This window comes from Grammomys surdaster, unplaced genomic scaffold (assembly GCF_004785775.1).
Source record: "Grammomys surdaster isolate TR1022 unplaced genomic scaffold, NIH_TR_1.0 125846, whole genome shotgun sequence".
NCBI classification, from domain to species: Eukaryota; Metazoa; Chordata; class Mammalia; order Rodentia; family Muridae; genus Grammomys; species Grammomys surdaster.
The window spans coordinates 2,969,616-2,992,256 of record NW_021620672.1 but is presented as its reverse complement, the minus strand read 5'-3'; the positions used below and the strand labels follow the sequence as shown (position 1 = coordinate 2,992,256).

The 22,641-nt window shown below is 39.1% G+C and overlaps 1 protein-coding gene across 4 annotated transcripts in view; it reads right to left on the bottom strand.

Moving 5' to 3' along the window:
* Positions 1 to 22,641, bottom strand: part of Gigyf2 (GRB10 interacting GYF protein 2) — a 132,308-nt gene that overhangs the window by 72,074 nt on the left and 37,593 nt on the right. For 2 of the 4 annotated variants that reach the window (XM_028789531.1, XM_028789532.1), the window contains exons 4-8: positions 19,143 to 19,272; positions 18,055 to 18,150; positions 7,996 to 8,113; positions 2,240 to 2,351; positions 1,118 to 1,158 (exon numbers count right to left, since the gene is read on the bottom strand). In XM_028789531.1, the coding sequence (XP_028645364.1) occupies positions 1,118 to 1,158; positions 2,240 to 2,351; positions 7,996 to 8,113; positions 18,055 to 18,150; positions 19,143 to 19,272 (497 nt within the window). Of the gene's footprint in view, positions 1 to 1,117; positions 1,159 to 2,239; positions 2,352 to 7,995; positions 8,114 to 8,888; positions 8,912 to 17,292; positions 17,401 to 18,054; positions 18,151 to 19,142; positions 19,273 to 22,641 lie in introns of those variants that run through there. The other 2 variants (XM_028789533.1, XM_028789534.1) reach the window with 2 other exon arrangements.

The following is a 22,641-nucleotide window of genomic DNA, read 5'->3' as shown; positions in this document are numbered from 1 at the left end:
TGGGAACAAAGGTCATTAACAAATTCTCTCCATGCAGCCCTCACAAAAATGGGTAAAGTCAATAAATTACTTAATCAAATCAACATTTCTCCATGTAAAACTCATTTAACGTCATTTCAATAACGAGAACCAAGAATTTCCAATGACATCTTAGTGAAAAAAGACTTTAAATCACAAATGTTTCAGTGAGGTTTACATGTGAAACAGTGAAATCAAACTGATCATTCTAACTTCCTTCTTTTCAAAACAATGTACATTCATTTTAGTCTGTGATCAGTGTTTGTAGAGTTAACATGTTTATGAGAAACATAAATCACTGTCAGATATAACCATACTCTGCAGGACATTTTTGGTATTTGAAGGAACATAGAAACTGAAAAATTCCAAATCTGTATCACTACTGTAAACTGGCACGTTTTCATTTTTTCACCAAATATTAATGTAGACCACTAATTTATCAGTCAGAAAGCCCATCTTAACATTACAAATTGACTAAATTATCATAAAAACTCACAAGGAAAGAAAATCTATTTACAGAAAATAGACAGCTAGGTTGGTGAGATAGCCTGCAAGTAAAGGTGCTGCTGAGTGTGAGCCCCAGAAGCCACATGAAGGTGTGACAGAACCGACTCCACAGCCTTCACGTGCATGGCGTAGTAAGTGTGTCCCCCAGCTTCACAGACATAGCCTGCATACATACACAATAAAAGAAATAGTCCAATCATTGATTAAAGTTAGAATATCAGTCTTAGTCAGCCTTTGCCTCCTCAAACAAAAGGCACACCTTCTTCCCTATTCTTACCTGGGAGATACTCTCCATGATAATAAACGAGGAACCAAATTTGTTCCCAATTTAGAATTCCAGTCCTATAGAGCCTTACTGAAAAAAGACATGACTTGCAGAAATACACAACCCTGTAACATTGAGTCAAGTACGTATTAATGGTTGTATCCATCACTCCTGGTCTCACCCACAGGACTCTAAAGCAGTGTTACAGCTCCATCTACTGGATCCATTCAGGTAACAGTCTGTGCTAAGTTTGTCCTCCTGAATGGGCCTTGTTAGCACTACCACCAGGAGAATACAGGAGGTATTTCAAAGCATTAAGATCCTTACCTACATCTTTTCTTCCTGGTTTTTCAAAGCGCCTGTCACCCCTAAAAAGACAAAATAAATTTCAAAAACGCCTTAAAAACAACACAGATATCCCATCATGATACTCCTCTCCTGCAGCCCCTTTAGCAGCAGTTCTGCCAGTTAGTATTTAAAAAATACGGGAAGGCAAAGATGAGAACAAAACTCCACCAGGCAACCTACCAAAACTTAGCTTCTAATGACTAAACTATGATTATTTTAGCTGGGAACATGATAGACTATGTTATATATACTACTTTGGGAATATTTTCCCACATTGTGGTTTCCCATTTGTGGTCCTGAGTACTAAACCTCAGGGTGCTGAGCAAGACAACTACTGTTAGAACCTTAGCCCTTCTACCCTTATTTTGAGATCAGGGCTCATCTTTAACTATAATAATTATACATTATATTTTATTGTGCAGATATTTCAGAAAAAGCATAAAAGGGCTAAGTTCTATGTTTTCAAGACATTATTTTTGCCAGGCGGTGGTGGCACACGCCTTTAATCCCAGCACTTGAGAGGCAGAGGCAGGCGGATTTCTGAGTTCGAGGCCAGCCTGGTCTACAGAGTGAGTTCCAGGACAGCCAGGGCTACACAGAGCCTGTCATGAAAAACCAAAAGAAAAAAAAAAAAAAAAAAAAAACACCCAAAAACCAAAAAAACAACATTATTTTTTGGGAGAAGGCCGGGGGCTAGAGAGGAGACAGTACTCCCACCCAATGTCTGTGATTCTCTAGGACACACCATGCAACCAACCGATTTGGTCTGGAACTCAAGATTCTTCTGTCTTGGCCTCCCAAGTGTTAGGATCACATGAACATGCAACCCTGTACCGCTCATGAAAGGAACGCAGTGTGCTTTTGTTTTGTTTGGAGTACTGAGGGCTGAACCTCCCCAGAGAGCTACCAACGGGTTAGAATCATAGCCATTTTTTCCATTTTTGAGTTCAGGAGTTTGCTAAATTGTGCAGTATTCCAGAATCTCCTTCCTCAGCCTGCCAAATAACTGGCACTTGTAGGCAAGTCCTATGGAATAACACCACTGGGGTGAGTTTTAGAGACCAACAAATGCTTACATTACAATCTCAACACTTCATTTACCTTTCTTCCCAGCTCTGTGATCTATGCATTTCCCTGCCACCTCCTCGCCCAAACACACCCTCAACTTCATCAAAACTTCTTTGGTAGAAACCACATTCACCTCTACCTCTGCCTGAAAATAAGAAAACAAGGGAGGGGAGATAGTTAGAGACCAACATCCAACAAATATGTTCAACACTGAAAGTTAATCTATGAAGTTCTGTCTTTCTGTACACAGCAAGACGGCCACATTTCAGTATTTAGCAAGACCCGTAATGGCTGTGATAGAGCTGAACTGTGGGATGAGACAAACGAACCAAGCACTCCTGAAGGAATCCTAGTCCTGAGCAATAAACAGCCTCACACAGGAAGCTGGTCAGGGAAAAAGGCAACAGTGGAATTCTAACAAGTCCAATAAAACATTATAAACTGAATGTTTTAGTGGATTATTTTCAATAACTACTGGGGAAATCTTAATATGGAGAATTTCTAGAGAGAAACTATAGTAGAAAGTGTCAAGCACAATAAAATTCCTTTATCCAATTCCAGAAAAAAAAAAAAGTAGGAGTGAACTGAACAACTATAGGATCGTGAACTGCATTCATCCTTCACTAAGGTAAGGAAAATTAGCAACACTAAAACCAAATCAGAGAGTGGTTGGAGAATATAGGGACTTAGAGGCTTTGCAAATCAAATAAATGTAAGCATGCTTCTAATGAAGGCCATCTGGTTAACTATCAACCTGTGACTCTGCTCAGAATTTATCCCAGTAGAAATACCTTTACAGAGTCAAGTGGGGCGGAACATGCCTATAATCTCAGCATTTGGGGTTGAAGCAGAGAATTGAAGGTTCAAAGCCAGCCTGTGTAACAACAAGAATGATTCAAGAAGCCCAAGAAAGATGAAAAGGACAGAAAGGAAAAGATGAAAAAGAACAGGGAAGGAGAGGGAGGCACTCACAAGTATGTAAACCATCATGTAATGCATATAGTTTCAACCAGTGATAAGACTTACTATAACCTCTGTTCAACCAGATTATAATGGAGTTGAAAACTCTGAAGTAACTAGAGACTTCTTACTTGTGGTGGTGCTGGTCTAAAGAAATCCACTGAACTGCCAGTCACATTAAAAACTCAGCATATTTGACAGCATGTAGTACACAGTATGTGATAGTGACAATGAAGAGTTATTTACTTGAGGATATACTATATATTTATCTTCAAGTGTACTTTTTATTTTAAATTTACTATAAAACAATGTCCCATTTATACCACAAGCAGGAAGATATATCTTGTAATCATTGTCTCTTAACTGTATCAAGAGGGCAAGTCAAATTAATAACCTAAACCATAAGCCTGTGTAAATTATAATGTTCACGTATCAATGAAAATAAAATTACCTACTGAGGCTCGTAGTGCATTAAATAAGGCATGTCTACATATGTGTATGGAAACGAACACCTGAATTTCAAAACACTAGAAAAAACATAATAATGGCTGGCAAAAAAAATTCTGATAAAACATCTTAGAACAATGAGAATCCACAGAAATAAGCCACTGATGTTAACTCAGACCAGTGCTACAGAATGACAAAAGCATACTCAAGGTGTGTAGGGGTGTGTGTGTGTGTGTGTGTGTGTGTGTGTGTGTGTGTGTGTGTGTAGGGGGTGGGGGGTTGATTTATTTTGTCCATGTTGATGCACAGCTAAGAGTAAAGGATACACATACAGCTATGGATGCAGAATGCACTTTCAGCTTTGGACAGTCTGTACAGTTTTCTCCATGAACATATGAACTGTACTGACAAGATGAGGAAACTGGAGGAGGCATGGGAGTCTGGGGTGCACTTATAATGAAAAATACTTTGGCAGCTGTCCCAAAGTTAACTTCTCCCATAGATCAAAATGATCAGAAGAAAACTATCGATAGAGCTTTATTTTGTGTATGGTGCTGGGTACCAAAGAGAATACATTAGAAATGCTAGGCAAGGGCTGGAGAGATGGCTCAGCGGTTAAGAGCACTGACTGCTCTTCCAGAGGTCCTGAGTTCAAATCCCAGCAACCACATGGTGGCTCACAACCATCCGTAATGAGATTGGATGCCCTCTTCTGGTGTGTCTGAAGACAGCTACAGTGTACTCATCAATACAATAAATAAATAAATATTTAAAAAAAAAAAAAAAAGAAATGCTAGGCAAAAGCTTTGCCAACCCCAAAACAGAAGCATCCAAGGAAGCAAGTAACTTCAAACATCCATGCATCTCTTCTACATGTTCATCACCATCTATCAGGAGCTGACTCAGATTACAGGTGTACTTCTATGATTCTTACAAAATACTGAAAATATATATATATATATATATATATATATATATGAGTAATCTTAGGACATTCTCTTGACTAGACTAAGCATCCACTTTGTCTATAAAATAAAAGTGAAAACTACAGTTCAACTATAATAATCACAAAGTTCTTTTTCAGGCTCATCACTTTAGGTCAACCTAAAGTCAACTTACAGTTTAAGTAGCTTTCCCTATGCCCCACATTCAGAGTATGTATACATTTTATTTAAAATCCTAAAATAATTTAATAGTAACTAGTCTAACATGAGAATATTCCTCCACAACAGTGACTTTAGGATGAGGAAGAAAGTCCTCTCTCCTTTTTTGAGATTAATTTTGTCCAGACTGGTTAGATAGGCCTAGCAGTAACAGCACATGAGTGAACTGAGTTCGCCACCCAAACGATAGCCACATTGCATGGCTACAACTGTCTAACTCTGACTACAGAGGATCCAGTACCCTCTGACAGCACCTGTACTCAAATACACATTCCCACAAATAAATGTAATTTTTAAAAACAGTATTTATTCCAGCACTTGGGAGGCAGAGGCAGGTGAACCTCTTGAGATCCAGCCAGCCCAGTCTACAGATTAAGTTCCAGGATAGCCAGGGCCACACAGAGAAACCTTGCCTCGAAAAAAAAAAAAAAAAAAAAAACTCTTGGGTAACTAGGGGGAAAAAAAAAATCAAGAAAAACACACATAATGGGTTTCGAAACTCTGACTAGCTCCAGCCCTGCTTGTGTGGTGGAAGCTTTACTGGTAAGTCACATTATAGAGAAACTGATTCTAGATCTTTCCACTTTACATCATCTATACATGTGGTTCCCATGCACAAGAACAAGTAGGAAGCCAGGCAGTGGTGGTGCACACCTTTAATCCCAGCACTTGGGAGGCAGAGGCAGGTGAATTTCTGAGTTCGAGGTCAGCTTAGTCTACAGAGTGAGTTCCAGGACAGCCAAAGCTACACAGAAAAACCCTGTCTCGAAAAACTTAAAAAAAAAAAAAAAAAAAGAACAGGCAGGAAAACATGTGATCAGCCTTTTCAACTTTAAGGACTCTCTATTACCTGAGAGTTCACCCTATTCTTTTTAAGGACTAAAACATGAGTCCTTCTAACAATGCTCCTGGTGCAAACTGACAGTATATGGATTCTTTCTAACATCCAGACCAGATAAAAAAGAAAGATAATGAAATATTACATAGCCCCTTGTTCTTTTAAACATTACTAGGTTGGGATATCTTTAAGTCGAGAAACCAATAGATTTACATGAGCTTTTCCTTGAGTTGGAAAGAGATACTGCAATCAAAAGAAAAGTCACAGTAATCATTATTTAACCAATGAGGTAAAATTAAGTGAAAATTCTAAGACACAAGCATTACAAGCCATTGTGACTATAGCATTTCAAGAATTTTCACAAAGCTAAGAGCATCCATTTGACTAGTTCTGTACCCTTCAACATTAGCACACTAATTTACTTGTGTGTCATAGTATATGTCCTTTATATGGGCTTTATGTAAGCTCTGATTATAAAAACTCTTACTTCAAAGAAACCAAAAGAAAGAGAGAGAGAGGGAGGGAGGGAGGGAGGGAGGGAGGGAGGGAGGGAGGGAGGGAGGGAAGGAGGGAAGGAGGGAGATAACTCACCGACCCCTCACTTGCTCCTATCTGCTGCTGCTCTGGGGTAATGTATTTGTTGTGGGTTGGGGGAGACACAGCTTAGTTATTGTTGCTCTAGGGGGTGCCTAATGTAGCTCAGGCTAACCTTAAACTGTCAATGTAACTGAAATTTTGGCCTGAACTCCTGACCTTCCTGACAGCACCCCCCAAGGGCTGAGATTTCAGGCGTACATTACCACACCCAGATCTGCTCCCTTCTTACTACATAAGGTTTTTCTAAGGCCTACAGAGAGCAGGTGGAGGATGTGTGTGGTCCGCACTCTTGATTAAGGAAATTGTTCTCTGGCTTGACCTGAAGAGCACAGGAAGCAAAGCTTTCAGAATTAAACTTCTTCTCAATGCCTCCCACAAGAAGAAAGCAAGGGAAATGTCCACAGGGAGACCAGACCCATGACCAGTCAGTCCCATCTCGAAAAAATTGCCTTATACCAATATACACAGGTCCCAGACAATGAGCATATGGGCATGGCTTGTGATGCAGACATGCCTAGCTCTCACCTACTCACAGTGTCTGTGGCAATGCTGTTTCTTTGAAGTCCACAACAATTTTCAGGTTAAAAATTACTGCTCTAGGGGCTGGAGAGAAGCTCATCAGTTAAGAGCACTGACTGCTCTACCAGGGGTTGTGAGTTCAATTCCTAGCAACCACATGGTGGTTCACAACCATCTGTAATGAGATGAGATGCCCTCTTCTGGTGTGTCCGAAGACAGCTACAGTGTACTAATATATATAACATAAATAATTATTTTAAAAATATTTTTAAAAATCACAAAGAAAAGGGGAAAAAAAAAAGACTGATTATACCTGGGGGGTGGGGGGTGGGGAATGAAAGTTGTAGTTGGTTTCTTCATTGTTCACAAACCTGCAGAGAAGTCACATTCAAAGAAAAGCAATATATTCTCCATATTTTAAAAAACTGTGTACAAATTATTCACTAGGCTTTTAGGGCTTTTTAATAAAAAAAAATTGAAAAAAAAGTAAGTATTCCATATCCATAATCATACCCACACATAATGTGGAGGCAATGAATGCTGCTGGCCACTCCTGACACCCAATTCTACTTCTAAGACATCTCTTAGAGAAAAATTACAACATATATTCAAACTAATGGTATGATTCAACCCACATAAAGTTTCATACTGAAGGGAGAATATCTATTACAAACATCAAGAATGATTTTTAACAGAAAGCCGATGAATGCAAAATGGGAAATGACAAAGAACAAGCGTATCAGAAACGCTAAGAAAAGGCATAAATTCATAAAACTGCATGTTATGTCAGTGGATGCTCCCTGCTTGTATTTTGCTCTGCCTGCTAAGACACCTAGCCCTGAGGTATTTCTCACTAAATTGCTCCTAGCTATGGTGATATGTGACATGGCCCTTGGATAGAGATGCTATACTGCTGAGAGCTCCACAGGGACACTGGTGGCTCAAGCAACCATAATCTGCAGGATGCTCTAGCCCCAACATGCAAAACTTCAGGGATGAAGAATATGAAGAATAATTACTCTTTAGAAGTTAACTGGGACTATCTCACTCCTTCTTGCTTCAGCCTATACAGCTAGAAACAAATTCCTCTCTAAAGCAGAGGCAGTAGAGAAGGCATCTCAGAAATGTTGCAGAAAATAAATGTTCAGGCATTTGCAGTCAACATCAAAGAGCAGTTGGTTTCGTGTTTCAATTAGGCAATGAAGTATTTACTGATTCCCTAGCCTCTTGCTCCTCTTCCGGGGTTATTTTTTCACATAGCTCACCTCGCCCTCTTGAAGAACTTCGACCTCTAGGAGCCCCCACCACTGTTCCTCCTCCTCCTCCTCCTCGTCCTGTCAATCGCAGGACAGCGGCACTATTTACAGACATGGAAAAGTTTCTCTGCCAAAAAATAAAAATAAAAATAAAAATAAAGGAAACAAAAGAAAAATGTATAAAACACACAAAACTACATATTGTTTCTCCCCACCTCCCACTGCAACTATAAGTGTAATGGTATGTAATTACCATAAGTAATGGTAAACTATAACTTTACAACATATAAAGATCATTCAAATCTAGTTACCTAACAATTTCTTTCTATCTTTGAGAGAGTCTCACTATGTAGTACTGCCTGCCCTGGAACTTGCTATGTAGACCAGGCTGGCCTTAAGACGATTTCAAATTGACCTTTCAGATCAGCCAAGATGACACCAATATGTTACACAAAGCTAGGCTTGTTGAGGGGATACTATACCAGAAAATAAACTAAATGTACTCTATATATCTAGGTACAAACAAAATAAACAGTAGAGAAAGTTTTGTAAAGGAGGTTAGGTTAAATTGGCACTTTTAAAAAGAGTATCCATTCTAACTGTATAGAGATCCTTGGAGTTCGGAACTGGACAAGTTTGGGTGGGTATCATAATCTAGCTATAGGAGCTTTTTGTGAGTTCATTATAATAAAGTGATTGCATTTCATTTTTGAATGGCACTTAAGTCTCTTTGACTTATGAGAGGAGAAAAGACTATCATTAAAAAGTCTGAAGCAAAGCAATACAAAAAAGGAAAGATGCCCTTTCTGCCTGATTGTACTCAACAATGTGGATTAATAACCCCAAGAAGTATTTGCTAGAATGGGAAAATGTCAAGTAAAAATCTTTATGAGGTCAATCACCTGAAATGTGTGCACATGCACGTGCGTGCGTCAATCATGTGATTAATCTGTGCTTGGGTATGTGCACATGGGTATATGATCACAATCATTTGGTACACACCTGCATTTGTACCCATAGCCAATCTGGAATATAATCAAGCACAATTAGAGTAGGAAGTGGATAACCACATGGGAAAGAGGATGGACAGGGTTTTTAAATATGTCTGTTAATACACTTGAAAGAATTCAGAGGCCTGGGAAAAGGTAACAAGTAGTATTAAACATCTTCAAATGGACTATAAAATATAAAATTCTGGATATGTAATAGAGAATTCTGCAAGAAGATTTAAACAAAAATATTGTTAACAGATTAACTAAACCTTGTACACCTAGAATCTAGTACCCATTTGCACAGATGTACACACGTATAATACAATGAAGGAACTTTGGACATGGCTGCAGTCACCAGCCCGCCAGGCAAAGAAGTAAAATGTAAACTTTAAGCTGGTGAGGAAGTACATGCCAATAATCCCAGAACTCAGGAGGACTCCAAGGTTGATGCCTGCACAGGCAGCCTTAAGTTCCAGGTCAGCGTGATCAACCTGGTAAAATCCTATTTCAAGCTTTAAAAAAAAGGGGTGGGATGTGGGTCACCATGCATAAGCCCCCTGGGTTTAATTCCCAATACTATCCAAGGTTCTAAAACTCAATTCTCTTTAGTCCTTAGTGTTCTTAAATTCCAATCAATTAAAATGTTATCTCTACTACCCTCTTTTAAAGAACATGCAACTAATTAAAATTGTCTTCATTATTGAATTTTTAATATGTGGATAATTTTCTCCTTACCACTTATCCTCTCAATTTTGTTAACTGTAATTTGTTCAAGTAACTTTTAGAAACTATTAATAAAGTTGTTTTCTTTATCATATAGTCACATAACTTCAAAAAACACAATAAAATTGAAAACTAAAAGTTAAGAGGAAATACCTAACTCAAAAGTCAATTTCAAGCTGTATTTTAGTAAAATTACACATACACATTAACTTACCTTTTGTTTAAAAGTAATCAGTGGACTACCAAATATGCCTCTTGGCATTACAAAAATTAAGCAAGACTGTAAAGTCCCAAAATCTCAATCAATATATTGTAATACTTAAGGAGGGGGGGGGAAGGTGTTAGGCTCTGGGGTGGCTCAGTGGTTAAGAGCACATGCTACTCTTGGCAGAGGACCTGAGTACAGTTCCCAGACACCAAATGGCAGCTCACCAGTTTCAGGGGATCAGGTGCCCTCTTCTGACCTCTATGGATACTAGGCGTACACATGATATGCAGAAATACATGTAATTGTAATCTAACACACACACACACACATACATAAAAATAGTATTTTTTTTTAAAAAAGATCAGTATTAACAGCATTTTGTATACCAGGATCCCGTACGACATATGTATAAAAGCCAACTGTATCACGTATAAAAACAGAGAAACATGTACTTTCATATTTTGTTATTAAGGTACAAGCTATTGTTTAATCTCTTTAAAAGGCAAATTCAACATATTTAAATGCTCATGTATTTTTTTAAATGCTCATACATTTTTAACACAAAACTGCTACGACATAAGTAGACAGACTGCTAAATGCAGCACTGTTTATAACTGCAGCGCTGTTTATAAAGGCAGTACTGTTTATAAAGGCAAAACACAGGAGTGACCTAAACAGTAACCGATAACGGCTGCCTTAAATAGCATAGGCCTACAAGTCTCTCTACTATTTCCTAGAAGATGATGAGACATTAATTTAAACCATATTTTAAAAAATAACGTCAGAATTCAATCATTTCCAGTTACTGGTTTACTACTGTTAACCAACAGTTTTCAAGGGGATTTACTGAACAATCTTTTTTAAACTTTCCCAATGATTCATTTAGACAATTACAAAATTCTGATTTCTTAAGAAATATTATGGGGCCAGGAATAGTGGCACACCCCTTTAATCCTAGCACTCAGGAGGGAGAGGCAGGCAGATCTCTGTGAGTTCAAAACCATGCTGCTCTAACAAAGCAAACTGCAGTACAGCCAGGCTATATAGAAAAACTGTCTTAAAAAAGAGAAATGTTGCCGGGCAGTGGTGATGGCGCACGCCTTTAATCCCAGCACTTGGGAGGCAGAGGCAGGTGGATTTCTGAGTTCGAGGCCAGCCTGGTCTACAGAGTGAGTTCCAGGACAGCCAGGGATACACAGAGAAACCCTGTCTCAAAAAACCAAAAAAAGTTATGGGAGATTTCCCAACTCATTCTTTTGATTCAAAGTCCAGCAAGTTTTTTAATAAGGAGTAAAACATCCTCCCACTATTATCTCTAAAATTGCTCTAAGAAAAAAAAATTGTAATTTCAATTAAGTACAAACACACACACACACTCCCCAACATGAAAGTTCACAAAATAATGGCAGTAAACTGCATAAGAAACATAAAATTAGTGTACCAGGCTAGAACACAGCTTAGTGGGCTAGGGCTTACCTAGCACACTGAAGGCCCTAGCCTCACTGCCTTAGGCTACGTATTTTTTTTTCTTCATGGTTTATTTACTTTTTTACTTCATGAGTTCTTCCTGCTTGTATGTACGTGAGAGACTGTCAGATCCACTGGAACTGGAGCAGGTGTGAGCTTGCCATGTGGGTGCTGGGAATTGAACCCCGGTCTTTTGGAAGAGCAGCCATTGCTCTTAACTACTGAGTAATCTCTCCACCCCTCTTAACTACATTTAAAAATCACAAATGTAGTAAGAATTTTAAAAAATTTCTCAAAGACTACTATCCAACAGACTTAAAAATATAAGGAACTCATATAAATAATAAAAACCAGTAAAGACTACTTCTATGAAAGAAAAATTCAAAGACAAGAACAATAAGAGAAACACGAATAGTAAGGACCTGCAACTGCATCAACATGGACAGAAAGCAAACTCAAAACAACAAAAATCTTTTTTCCCAATGAGAAAAAGAAATCTTTTTTCCTGCTGGGTGGTGGTGGCTCACGCCTTTAATCCCAGCACTTGGGAGGCAGAGGCAGGCGGATTTCTGAGTTCGAGGCCAGCCTGGTCTACAGAGTGAGTTCCAGGACAGCCAGGGCTATACAGAGTAACCCTGTCTCGAAAAACCCAAAGAGAAAAGAAACTCCTTCAATGAAACCAGCTTTTGTCAGAAAGGCAAAATAATGATCAATATATAGTACCATTTGCGTAAAAAGGAAAATACATATTTACTTGGAAAAATATACAAGAACTAGGCACAGTGATACCCACAAGTATCCCTGTACAGAAGAAAACTCACTTGAGTCCACAAGTTTGAATCCAACTTAAGCAATACGGAGGGAGACCTAGTCTCAATAAATACACATATATCTATATATATATACTACTAACACTGCCTCCTGTGAAGAAAAAGAGTACATACAGGGGGACACGACTGAAGAATTTTCTATTATTTTATATTATTATTATTATTATTATTATTTACTGTTCTCTACATTTTTATTCTATTTTTAAGCATCTCTTAACAGATTTATATTTTTATTATTTATTTATTTGATGGGGCAGGGAAAACATGTGTCATACTGCATGTGTAGAGGCCAAAGGACAACTTTAGGAAGTCAATTCTTGCATTCTACCTTGTTAAGACTTATTTTGATATTATTATTATTATATTATGTTTTTAGTTGGGGGGGTACACCTGTGCTACCACCCACACATAGAGGGGAGAAGATAACTCAAGGATTCAATTCTTTCCTTCCACCATGTGGACCTCGGAATCAAGCCTAGGCTCTCAGGTCTGGCAGCAGGTCCCTTAACCATGTTTCTGTCCCCCTTGCTTTTGCCATCATGCATCATACTCCAGAGTATCTGGCCTCAGAGCATCCAGATTGCTCTCCTGTCTCTTCCTCCTAGTCTGCCTTAGGAAAGCTCAGATTATAGATGTGAGCCATAGCACATATTGTTTTGCTTTTTTAAAGAAAGGTTCCAGGGGCCGGGCGGTGGTGGCGCACGCCTTTAATCCCAGCACTTGGGAGGCAGAGGCAGGCGAATTTCTGAGTTCGAGGCCAGCCTGGTCTACAGAGTGAGCTCCAGGACAGCCCGGGCTATACAGAGAAACCCTGTCTCGAAAAACCAAAAAAAAAAAAAAAGAAAGGTTCCAGGAACCAAACTCAGGTCACAAGCTTGTATAGCAAGGGTGTTCACCCGATGAGCCACTGTCCTGGTCTGTTACTATTGCATGAGTAGATATGCATATATAAACATTCAAATGTATATGTACATGTATGTAGGGAGTAAAAGTATGTGCACCCAGACAGAAACCAAGGCAACATGGGGCAACTTTTTTTTTAATTTCCTTTTCTTTTTAAAATTTCCTTTTCTCTTTTTATTACTGTGGGGGTGGGTGGGGGAGGGACAGACAGGGAGAGAAAGAGACAGAGAGGGAAAGAGAGACAGAGAAGGAATGAGTGCACACATGTAAGCAAACAAGTGCTCTGTGTGTGTGGTATATGCACACATGTATGTTCAGGTACACACTTGTATGGAGGCCAGACAAGGACACTGTGCTCTCTCCTGTCCACTTACTCCTTGAGACAGGGTCTCTTGCTAAAACTGGAGCTGTTAGTCAACAAGCTCCAGAGAACCTCCTGTCTCTATCCTCAAAAATCACTGAAATTATAGGCATGCATAGCCAACTTTTACATGGCTACTAGGATCCAAATTCAGATCCAAAATGCTTGCTGTGCAAGCATATTTAAACCATGGAACCAGCTCCCCTTTCTATCTCCCTAACTTTACTTTTTGAGACAAAAATCTCTCACTGAACGCAGATATTTTCATTTAGGCTGGCCAGCAAGTCCCTGAGATCCTCTTGTTAATGCATCCAAAAGCTGAGATTGTAGGCATGTGCCATTTCACATGACTTTAACGTAGGTTCTGGGAAATCATTTTCCCCACTGAGCTATCTCTACAGCCCTGTAAGTTTCTATTAAAGCCACTTGATTTCTTGCTCATTAATAAAATAAGTAAAGTTTTTAAATGATGCAAAAGTTCTCAGCAAAATATCTGAAACTGAATCCAAAAACATATTAAGACCATACATCATGATCAATTGGGCTTCATCCCAAAGATGCAAGGTTGGTTCAACATACTCAAACTATTAAGTGTAGTATATCATATAAATAAACTTAAGAACAGCAATCACATAATCTCAATTGATGCAGAAAGGATAATTAACAAAGTCCAACATACCTTTACAATAAAAATCCTAGAGACTTTAACAACAGATGGAGCATATCTCAAAATACAAGGCTACTTTTTTGGACAAAACTGAAAAACCAAGAACTAGAAAACTTATACCCAAATCGAGTTACTGGTGAGGGAGAGCACAGTGATCACAACAGCTACGGAAGCCTACTGGACACTATCCAAAAGAGCTTTAAAAACGTGCCAAGAATTAAAACCCAATAGTTCCACTATTCTAGGACACCTCACTTACTACATGAATGACACAGCAGGAGCAGCATGACAAGTCCTTGCCCAGTATACACAAGCCCCTAGGTTAACTCCAGCAACATCACCACAGAACACAAAAATATCACTGGAACACAACCTACAATGAAAAAATGATCACAACACCCAAACATCCACACTGGGATGGATCACACACTGGGAAAACTATGAGGAGGGAATGAAAAAGGACAGAAGCAAGAGCGAGGGAGGAAGGGAGGACAGATCCATGAGAATGTTCTTCAATTAGACACCAGTATGAGCTATAGGACTCTGATGAATATACTAAATGCCAACGAAGTGTTGTGATGACTATTCCTAGTTGTCAACTTGACTATATCTGGAATGAACTACAATCCAGAATTGAAGGGCTCACCTGTGATCCAGATTTTAAGGCTGGAAGACCTAAGTTTCTGACCTGGATCTTGGTATGGAAATCTTGATGCATAGTGGCCAGGAAAAGCTTAGGCCAGGGAAGGTAGCAAATGCCTTGATTCCGAGACTATTGCAAGGAGATCTCTGTGTTCAAGGTCAGCCTGGAACAAAGCAAGTCCCATCCCAGATCCAGGCGTGGTGGTGCATATCTTTAATCTGGGCCACACCTTCTGATAGAGACCTAAACAAGGACACTGGAAGAAGGAGGATTTCTTCTTCTTCACCTGCTTGCATTTACTTGCCAGCACATCTGTTGGAATCTACTGCTTTCAGCTGCAGACCAGCTTAAAAGACTAGCCTCGTGGGACTGAGCAACTACTAGAGTCTTGGACTTCCCAGCTACAGCTGCCCATTGTTGGGGTAGTTGGCCTACAGACTCTAAGTCATCACAACAAATTCCCCTAATACATGTGTATGTATATTCCATAAATTCTGTGACTCTAGAGAACCCTGACTAATAGAAGTGTATACTCATTAAAATAGTAAATATGGGGCTAGAGAAACAGCTCAGTTGTTTAAGTGCTTGCCCAAGCACTAGAACCTGAGTTAGGTTCCACAAAACCTACATAAAAATTGTCAAACTGGGGCTGGAAAGATGGCTCAGTGGTTGAGAGTATATATTGATCTTCTAGAGAAACTCAGTTTGTTTCCCAGCAACCATGTTAGGCAGTTCACAACTACCTATAACGCCAACTCCCAGGGATCTGACCTTTGGCCTCTAGGGGTACAAGCACCATATGATATGAGCACACGGGCCTGCATGCAACCATATACACATAATTTTTCTAAAATAAATTAAAATACATATTAAAGTTAAAAAATAAAACTGCCAACCAGTTTTACTAGCACATACTTGACTCTCAGAGCTATGAAGGAAGAGAAAGATTCCTGGGATTCACTGGCCGGCCAGCCAGCTAGCACACCTACATGATCAGTTCCAATTCAGAGAAAACTTGTCTCAAAAAACAAAACAAACAAACAAACAAGAACAAAAACAAAAAAACAGGGAGTGGGAGTTTACCCAAAACTCAGAAATTAAGTCGCAGATATGGGCTAGCCTTAACCAAGCCATTAATATCAGCCTCTCTAAGACTCATAAACCCTGAGGACGAAGGTTATCCAGTACAAAGGAGCCTGAAGGGCCAAGCATTGCCATCCCCTACTAAAGGGGAGTGGCTCACAGGGCCCTATCCTTTACCTCTCAACTATTACTGTTAATAACATCTGGGAGAAGGGTTTGAAATCACCGTCTTCAGTTGTGTCTCTAATCCACCCAGCGCCAATGGATAGCTTGAAACCTATGGTCACACAGGGGTCTCAAGTTGATCACCAATATGATGAGTCAAGAGTGATGTGTGACATGGGTGAGGTAGGGAGATGGAAGGTCAAAATGGTCAATATGCAAAGCACTCATTAATAAGAGCAATTGGAAAATCACAATAAAAATTAAAAATAAACAAAAAGAAGGTACACAGCACCTTAAGAATGACAAGTTTGTCCTCTGGCCTCCATATGTACCTGAACATCTATGTATATTTGTACACACAAAATGGTGGGCTATTGCCGGGAGGTGGTGGCACACGCCTGTAATCCCAGCACTTGGGAGGCAGAGGCAGGCGGATTTCTGAGTTCGAGGCCAGCCTAGTCTACAGAGTGAGTTCCAGGACAGCCAGAGAAACCGTCTCAAAAAACCAAAAAAAAAAAAAAAGGTGGGCTATTCAGAGTGTGGTAATGCATATCTATAATTCCAACACTTGAGAGATGAAGGTAGGATCAGAAGTTCAAGGACATCTTCAGTTATGTAGTGAGCTCAAGGCAGTATCAAAAGTTAAAAAGGTCAATTTTTTGATGCATATTTTGTATCAAAGCTATTTAAAAAACAAAAACAAAAAAGAGTCAAATGGCTACAGCACTTGCTTATCATGCCCAAAGCCTGGGTATGATCCTCAGTAATGTGGAAAATCAGACCCACTGCTCAGTATATGTACTCTCAGCATTTGGTGGCACAGATGAGATGATCAAGAGTTCAAGGTCATCCTTGGAGACATTTCAAACTCAAGGCCAGTCTGTGCTACAAGAGACACTATACCTCAAATAAAAAAATTAAAAAAAATTAAAAAAAAAAAGCAAGATTGAAGGGATTCTTCATTTAACATGGAATTCAGAATTCCAACAAAATCTCATTTCTCCAGTGTAGTATCTATAAACTCCTTTAAATCAATCTTTCATCGATAAACAATTAAAGTCATTACATAAAACTGCCACTTTTTAGACCAAAATCTTACTTTCTTACATTACCACCACATCTATAAAAAAGAAACCACCCAGCACAATGCTGACAGAGAGTTTCAGGTATGTTCTAAGCTGAAGATTTAATTAGTATGTGTAATTGAAAAAAATAAAATAGTAGTTAAATGAATTCATTGTTGAGAATTCAGGTAGGCAATTACCTGTGAAAAAAGTATGCTTTTCTGCAAAGATGATCTTCCCCTTCCTTCTTGGGGAGTGAGAGGGGAGCATTTCCCCTCAACTTGAATATTTCATAAGAGATAATTCCCAATGTCCTTAAAAGATCTAGAAACAAGGCTTCAGAGACAGGTTAGCAGTTAAGAGCACTGGGCGCTTTTCCAGAGGATAAGGATCCAATTCCCAGAATCTACATGGTGGCTCACAAGTATCTTTAACGCTGATGCACTCTTCTGGCCTCTTTGGGGTCCAGGCACAAATTTGGTACATATATACAGAAAAGGCAAAACACCCATATACATATAAAAGCTAAAATTTTCTACATTTAAAAAATTGTAGAGGCTGGAGAAATGGCTCAGTGGTTAAGAGCACTGACTGCTCTTCCAGAGGTCCTGAGTTCAAATCCCAGCAACCACATGGTGGCTCACAACCATCTGTAATGAGATTTGATGCCCTCTTCTGGTGTGTCTGAAGACAGCTACAGTGTACTCATAAATAAAATAAATAAATCTTTAAAAAAAAAAAAAAATTGTAGAAAGACTCCTGATCTCTGCATTATACTCAACAGGTTCAGAATAGAAAGCAAAACCTTGACAAGGCAGAGCCTTTCACACGACAAGCATCAATAAAGATGCCAACCTGTACCAATGAGGGGCTATCCCCAGGACCTTAATGATGACTCTCCATATCCTTACCATATCAAAAGCAGTAAGAGTTGGGCCTGAGGCTTAGAGCTAAGTACAAACCTGCTCTTCTTCTGTAAAGGGTACTAAAGCCAGTGGTGGCAAGGGCTCCTCCTGTAGGATAGGCAGGAATTCTTTCTCCAGAAGATCAAAAGGTATCTGTGTGATAAACATAAGGCCAGAGACTGATATTTCTCCAATTGCAAGAAGATAAACCCAAGAAAAGGCGTTGTTTTCTAGCAATAAACTTATTCGATTACAATTAATTTCTGTTAATTATGCAGTACTTACATTAAAAACTCTAGCCAGGCATGGTGGCACTCGTCTTTACTCTCAACAGAGGGAGGCAGAGGCAAAGCAGATCTCATTTAGATCAGCCTGACCTAGAGCAACTTTCAGGCCAGCAGGACCTTTTTTTTTTCCTTTTTTTTTTTTTTTCTTTTTTCAGCAGGACCTTTTTAAGACTCCATCTCAAAAAAATAAAATACTCCAGCTACCTGCCCTCTCCTCCCATGAAGCCACTTCCTTTGGATTTGACATTGAGTCTGGTATTCCAAAGTACAAAGCAGAGGAATTTATCTCCACATTTAACTTAAAGCAAATACTAAGGAAATTTCAAAGCAATTTTGTCTGTCCTAAATATGAGATTCTCTACCCATTAGTAAATTAAAAACCAAGTATACTGGAAAAAAAAGAGGATATTATCTGCCCTAGTCAGATTAGAAAAGTCTATTTCATATTGTTTCAGCTTGGTCTTTTTTTTTTAAGTGAAGCAAGTATTAGATTTCAAGATGTCTCCCCACTAAACCTTTAATTTTACTTAAGGAAGGCAGAAGAGGAAAGCTGCTCCTTCCTCACTCCTAGACCCCTACAGGGAAGGAAGGTAAGAGAAAAAATAGGGAGAGGGGAAATGAACTGAGAAGAGAGAGGAGACTATCAACAGTGCTGACAGTTCTGCTGCCACAAAGTCAGCATAATGACATCATGGGTCTTCTCTAAGGCCAGCACATCCCTCAGTCACTATTAAGCACAGTGTACGCCAATGTGGAAAAGGAGTGAGATGGAAAAAGAGGAAGTCATCAGACACAGACTAGGTACACTGTTCATCCCTGGCTCGGCCACAATTCTCAACTCGTTTTGTATTTTCTTACCTTGTAGTCTTTAAGGAAAAGTGCTAACATTTCTTCTCGGCCATATCGGTAATCTGCTAATTTATACTTTGGCAGGGCCGGAGAAAGAGGAGGGGACGTAATACTCCCACCACTGGACAGAGCACGGAGCCTAAAGTAGGAAAAACAGAGAATATAAAATGAAATGACAGATATTCTGACACTATAGGCTTTTTGAAGTTCTTTTAAAAGAGCGAAAATTCTGTTATCTTAAGTAGCAAAGATTTTTCCCTTTCAGACAAATCTCTGCCACAGCACACCGAGATGTTCACTAAGTGCTAATTAGACAGTCAGTGATAACTGAGCAGTTCCAGTACCTATAGGGTGCCACGGTGGGCTCTAAGAAGCTTCAAGTTTGGAAATAAGACACTTTTTTTTTTTTAAACCAAAATACAAAACCAGGGAGAGCATTAGACTCAGAGTAAGTTTACTAAGTATTGGTAAGGATGTGCAACAACAGAAACTCAGCAGGTAAGGGCACTTGCTCAAAGCCTACAGGCAAGAATGCAGCCCCTGGAAGGCAACAAAAAGGTGAGAAGAGAACCAACTCTGAAGCTGTCCTCTGACCTCCACATGGGCTAAAGCACACATGTGCACATATATACACAAACATACACATACACTCACACACTTGTGTACACACAAACAGTAACTTTTAATTTTTAAAAGATCAGGACTAGAGAGATAGCTTAGTAATTAAGAGTATATACTGCTCTTGCATAGTACCTGAGTTTGGTTCCCAGCACCTATATCAGGCATCTCACAAGGGCCTATAACTAGCTCCAGAAGATCCAAAGCCTATACTCACATGCACACGCACAAAATTAAAAACATTTAAAAGGATTATAAGGTGTATGAATACATGAACGTGTCCTTGGACTTTCTGACTGACAGCCAAGACTAAAAAGAGAAACACAGAAGGTGATCGGGATTATAAATTGTAATAGCCACTTCTAAGAAAGATTTTGAGACAGTTAAGCATTTCAAATCTCTTTGGCAACTTGATAATAGCTAAAATATTTAGTAAAGTATGGAACATAAAAGAGAAAGCTAAATACAAAAACTTACAATAAAAAGTAATTTTAAAAGTCTCTTGAGTGATCAGCATAGCTCCTAGGTTTGAATCTCAATACTACCAAAATAAACAACACTAACTTGAGATTTGGTTTTTGGAGTTGGTTGTTTTTGAGACAAGGTCTCACACAGCTCAGGGTAACGTGCACTCACCACCAAGGATGACCATATACTCCCAATCCTTCTGCCTTCATCTCCTATATAAAGGAGGCCCAGTTTTAGGCAGTGCCTGGGATCACCAGCAGCTAGGTAGTTTCATTAACTAAGCTGTTAAAGAACCTACTTAGTACTACCAGGGTAGTAGTAGTAACCTATGCAACCCAAAGTAATGTTATAAAGAAAGATCGATCTGGGGCAGGAAAGGGATATTCAGCAAAACTAGCAAAAGAAAGCTACTACAAGCAGTCATGGCAGCACACTTAATCCCAGCTCTTGGGAGGCCAAGGTAGGAGGACCTCTGTAAACTCAAGGCCAACAGTGCCTACTACCAATATAGTCAGAACTATACAGAGACCCTGTCTCAAAAACCAAAAAATAAAAGAAAAGGAAAGGCTGGGATGAGATGAATGGTTTATACTACACTAGAAACAGGTGACTATTTAGAGTTATCCAAAGTTCTGTTCAGTATCAAATACCAGATATCTAAAATAGACTAAGTTATTTTAATTCAGTGTGTATACCCTAAAGGAAAATTCAACAGATATTCTAAAATATATCCTCTAAAGTGCTAAGTATTTAAAATTAACATGAAGACTAGTTAAAGTGTAGTAAATATCTGCCTATTATTCAAATATGGTACATGCATAATAAACATGCTCACATAGAGAAGTAATACTGAAAAATAGACACTAGTAAAGTACAATGAGAATGGTTCTAGCTTCTTACCCTGTTTAAAAAGACAATTCTTAACACATAAAGTATTACAAAGCACATAACAAACTCAAGTGTACCAGTCACTCATGTCCAAAATCAGCAGTCCATGCCAACTTGGCTCTCTCTATCACTCCACTAAGCCTTTGAAGCTTTTTTGAGGGAAATTTTTGTTCTATCATTTCATATGTAAATTATCTCAGAGTTTAAAGTCTCAACTTGCTGGTCTTATCTATGATGTGGTTTTTAAAGCTTCTCTCTTCGCCATTTAAATTGGCAAGTGACTGTAAAGACTAGTAAGATGTGTTGTTATTTTGGCAGTCCCTCCCCTGTGGTAGTGTATTACCCATCAGGAGGACACAGTGCCTGGTTGGTTTTCTGTACAGCTAGCACGTGCTGATAAACAATGCCTGGAGCCCTAACTTCACTACAGTTGCTGCAGAGCAGTTCTATTCTATTGCATGTTCTCTTCTCTTGTAACATTTCTGCAAAGAGAAACTTGTCTCTTACACCATTGGGTACAGTGACTCATGTTATAGCTTCCACAGAAAAGGAAGGAAAAAAATCCTGTCTCTTATTTTCAAAAAAACATCTAACATCAACTAACATTATTGCTTCTTAGTGTATTTAAATTCACTGAGACTACTCTTAACAATGCCCCTACTATCTCATTACTAACTAGTAAGAAACTCTTCAAACAGCTCCTACTGGGCTGCCCTTTGGACATGGCCCTATTAAGTCTTTTTAGCAGTTTATTTTCTATCTAGTACCAAGTGTCCCAGAGTCATCTTATATCATTTCTTGCATCAGTCCAAGAATCCACCATTTCTCCAAGGGAAGTACTAGGAGCACTCACTAATACTGAATTGGTCTTTTGTTTACTTTCAAATTAATCTTGAATGTGGTTCAGTGTCCAAGACATACTAAAGACAGAAAACAATCCACAAAAGAGTAAGGCAACCACTGATAAAGATCTTCAAGAAATTGCTTCCCGCCAGGCAGTGGTAGCACAAGCCTTTAATCCCAGAACTTAAGAGGCAGAGGCAGGTAGATTTCTGAGTTTGAGGCCAGCCTGGTCTACAAAGTGAGTTCCAGGACAGCCAGGGCTACACAGAGAAACCCTGTCTGGAAAAATCAAAAACCAAAAGAAATTGCTTCCCATCAGAATCTCAAGAGTTGGGCTCTGTCTGCTGGAGATGTAGCTCAGTGGGTAAAGTAATTGCTAGGCCATGAGTTCAGATCCCCACACACCCATTTTTTTTAAAAAAGACAGTAGTGTTGGCAGATGTTTACATTCACAGCTTAGGAGACGTGGACACAGAAGGCTGAAGTTGAAGCTGTCTTACTGGGCAGCCTATCCAACCAAATTTCAAGTTCAATGAGAGAATGTCAGAAAGAAAGAAAGAAAGAAAGAAAGAAAGAAAGAAAGAAAGAAAGAAAGAAAGAAAGAAAGAAAGAAAGAAAGAAAGAAAGAAAGAAAGAAAGAAAGAAAGAAAGGAAGGAAGGAAGGAAGGAAGGAAGGAAGGAAGGAAGAAAG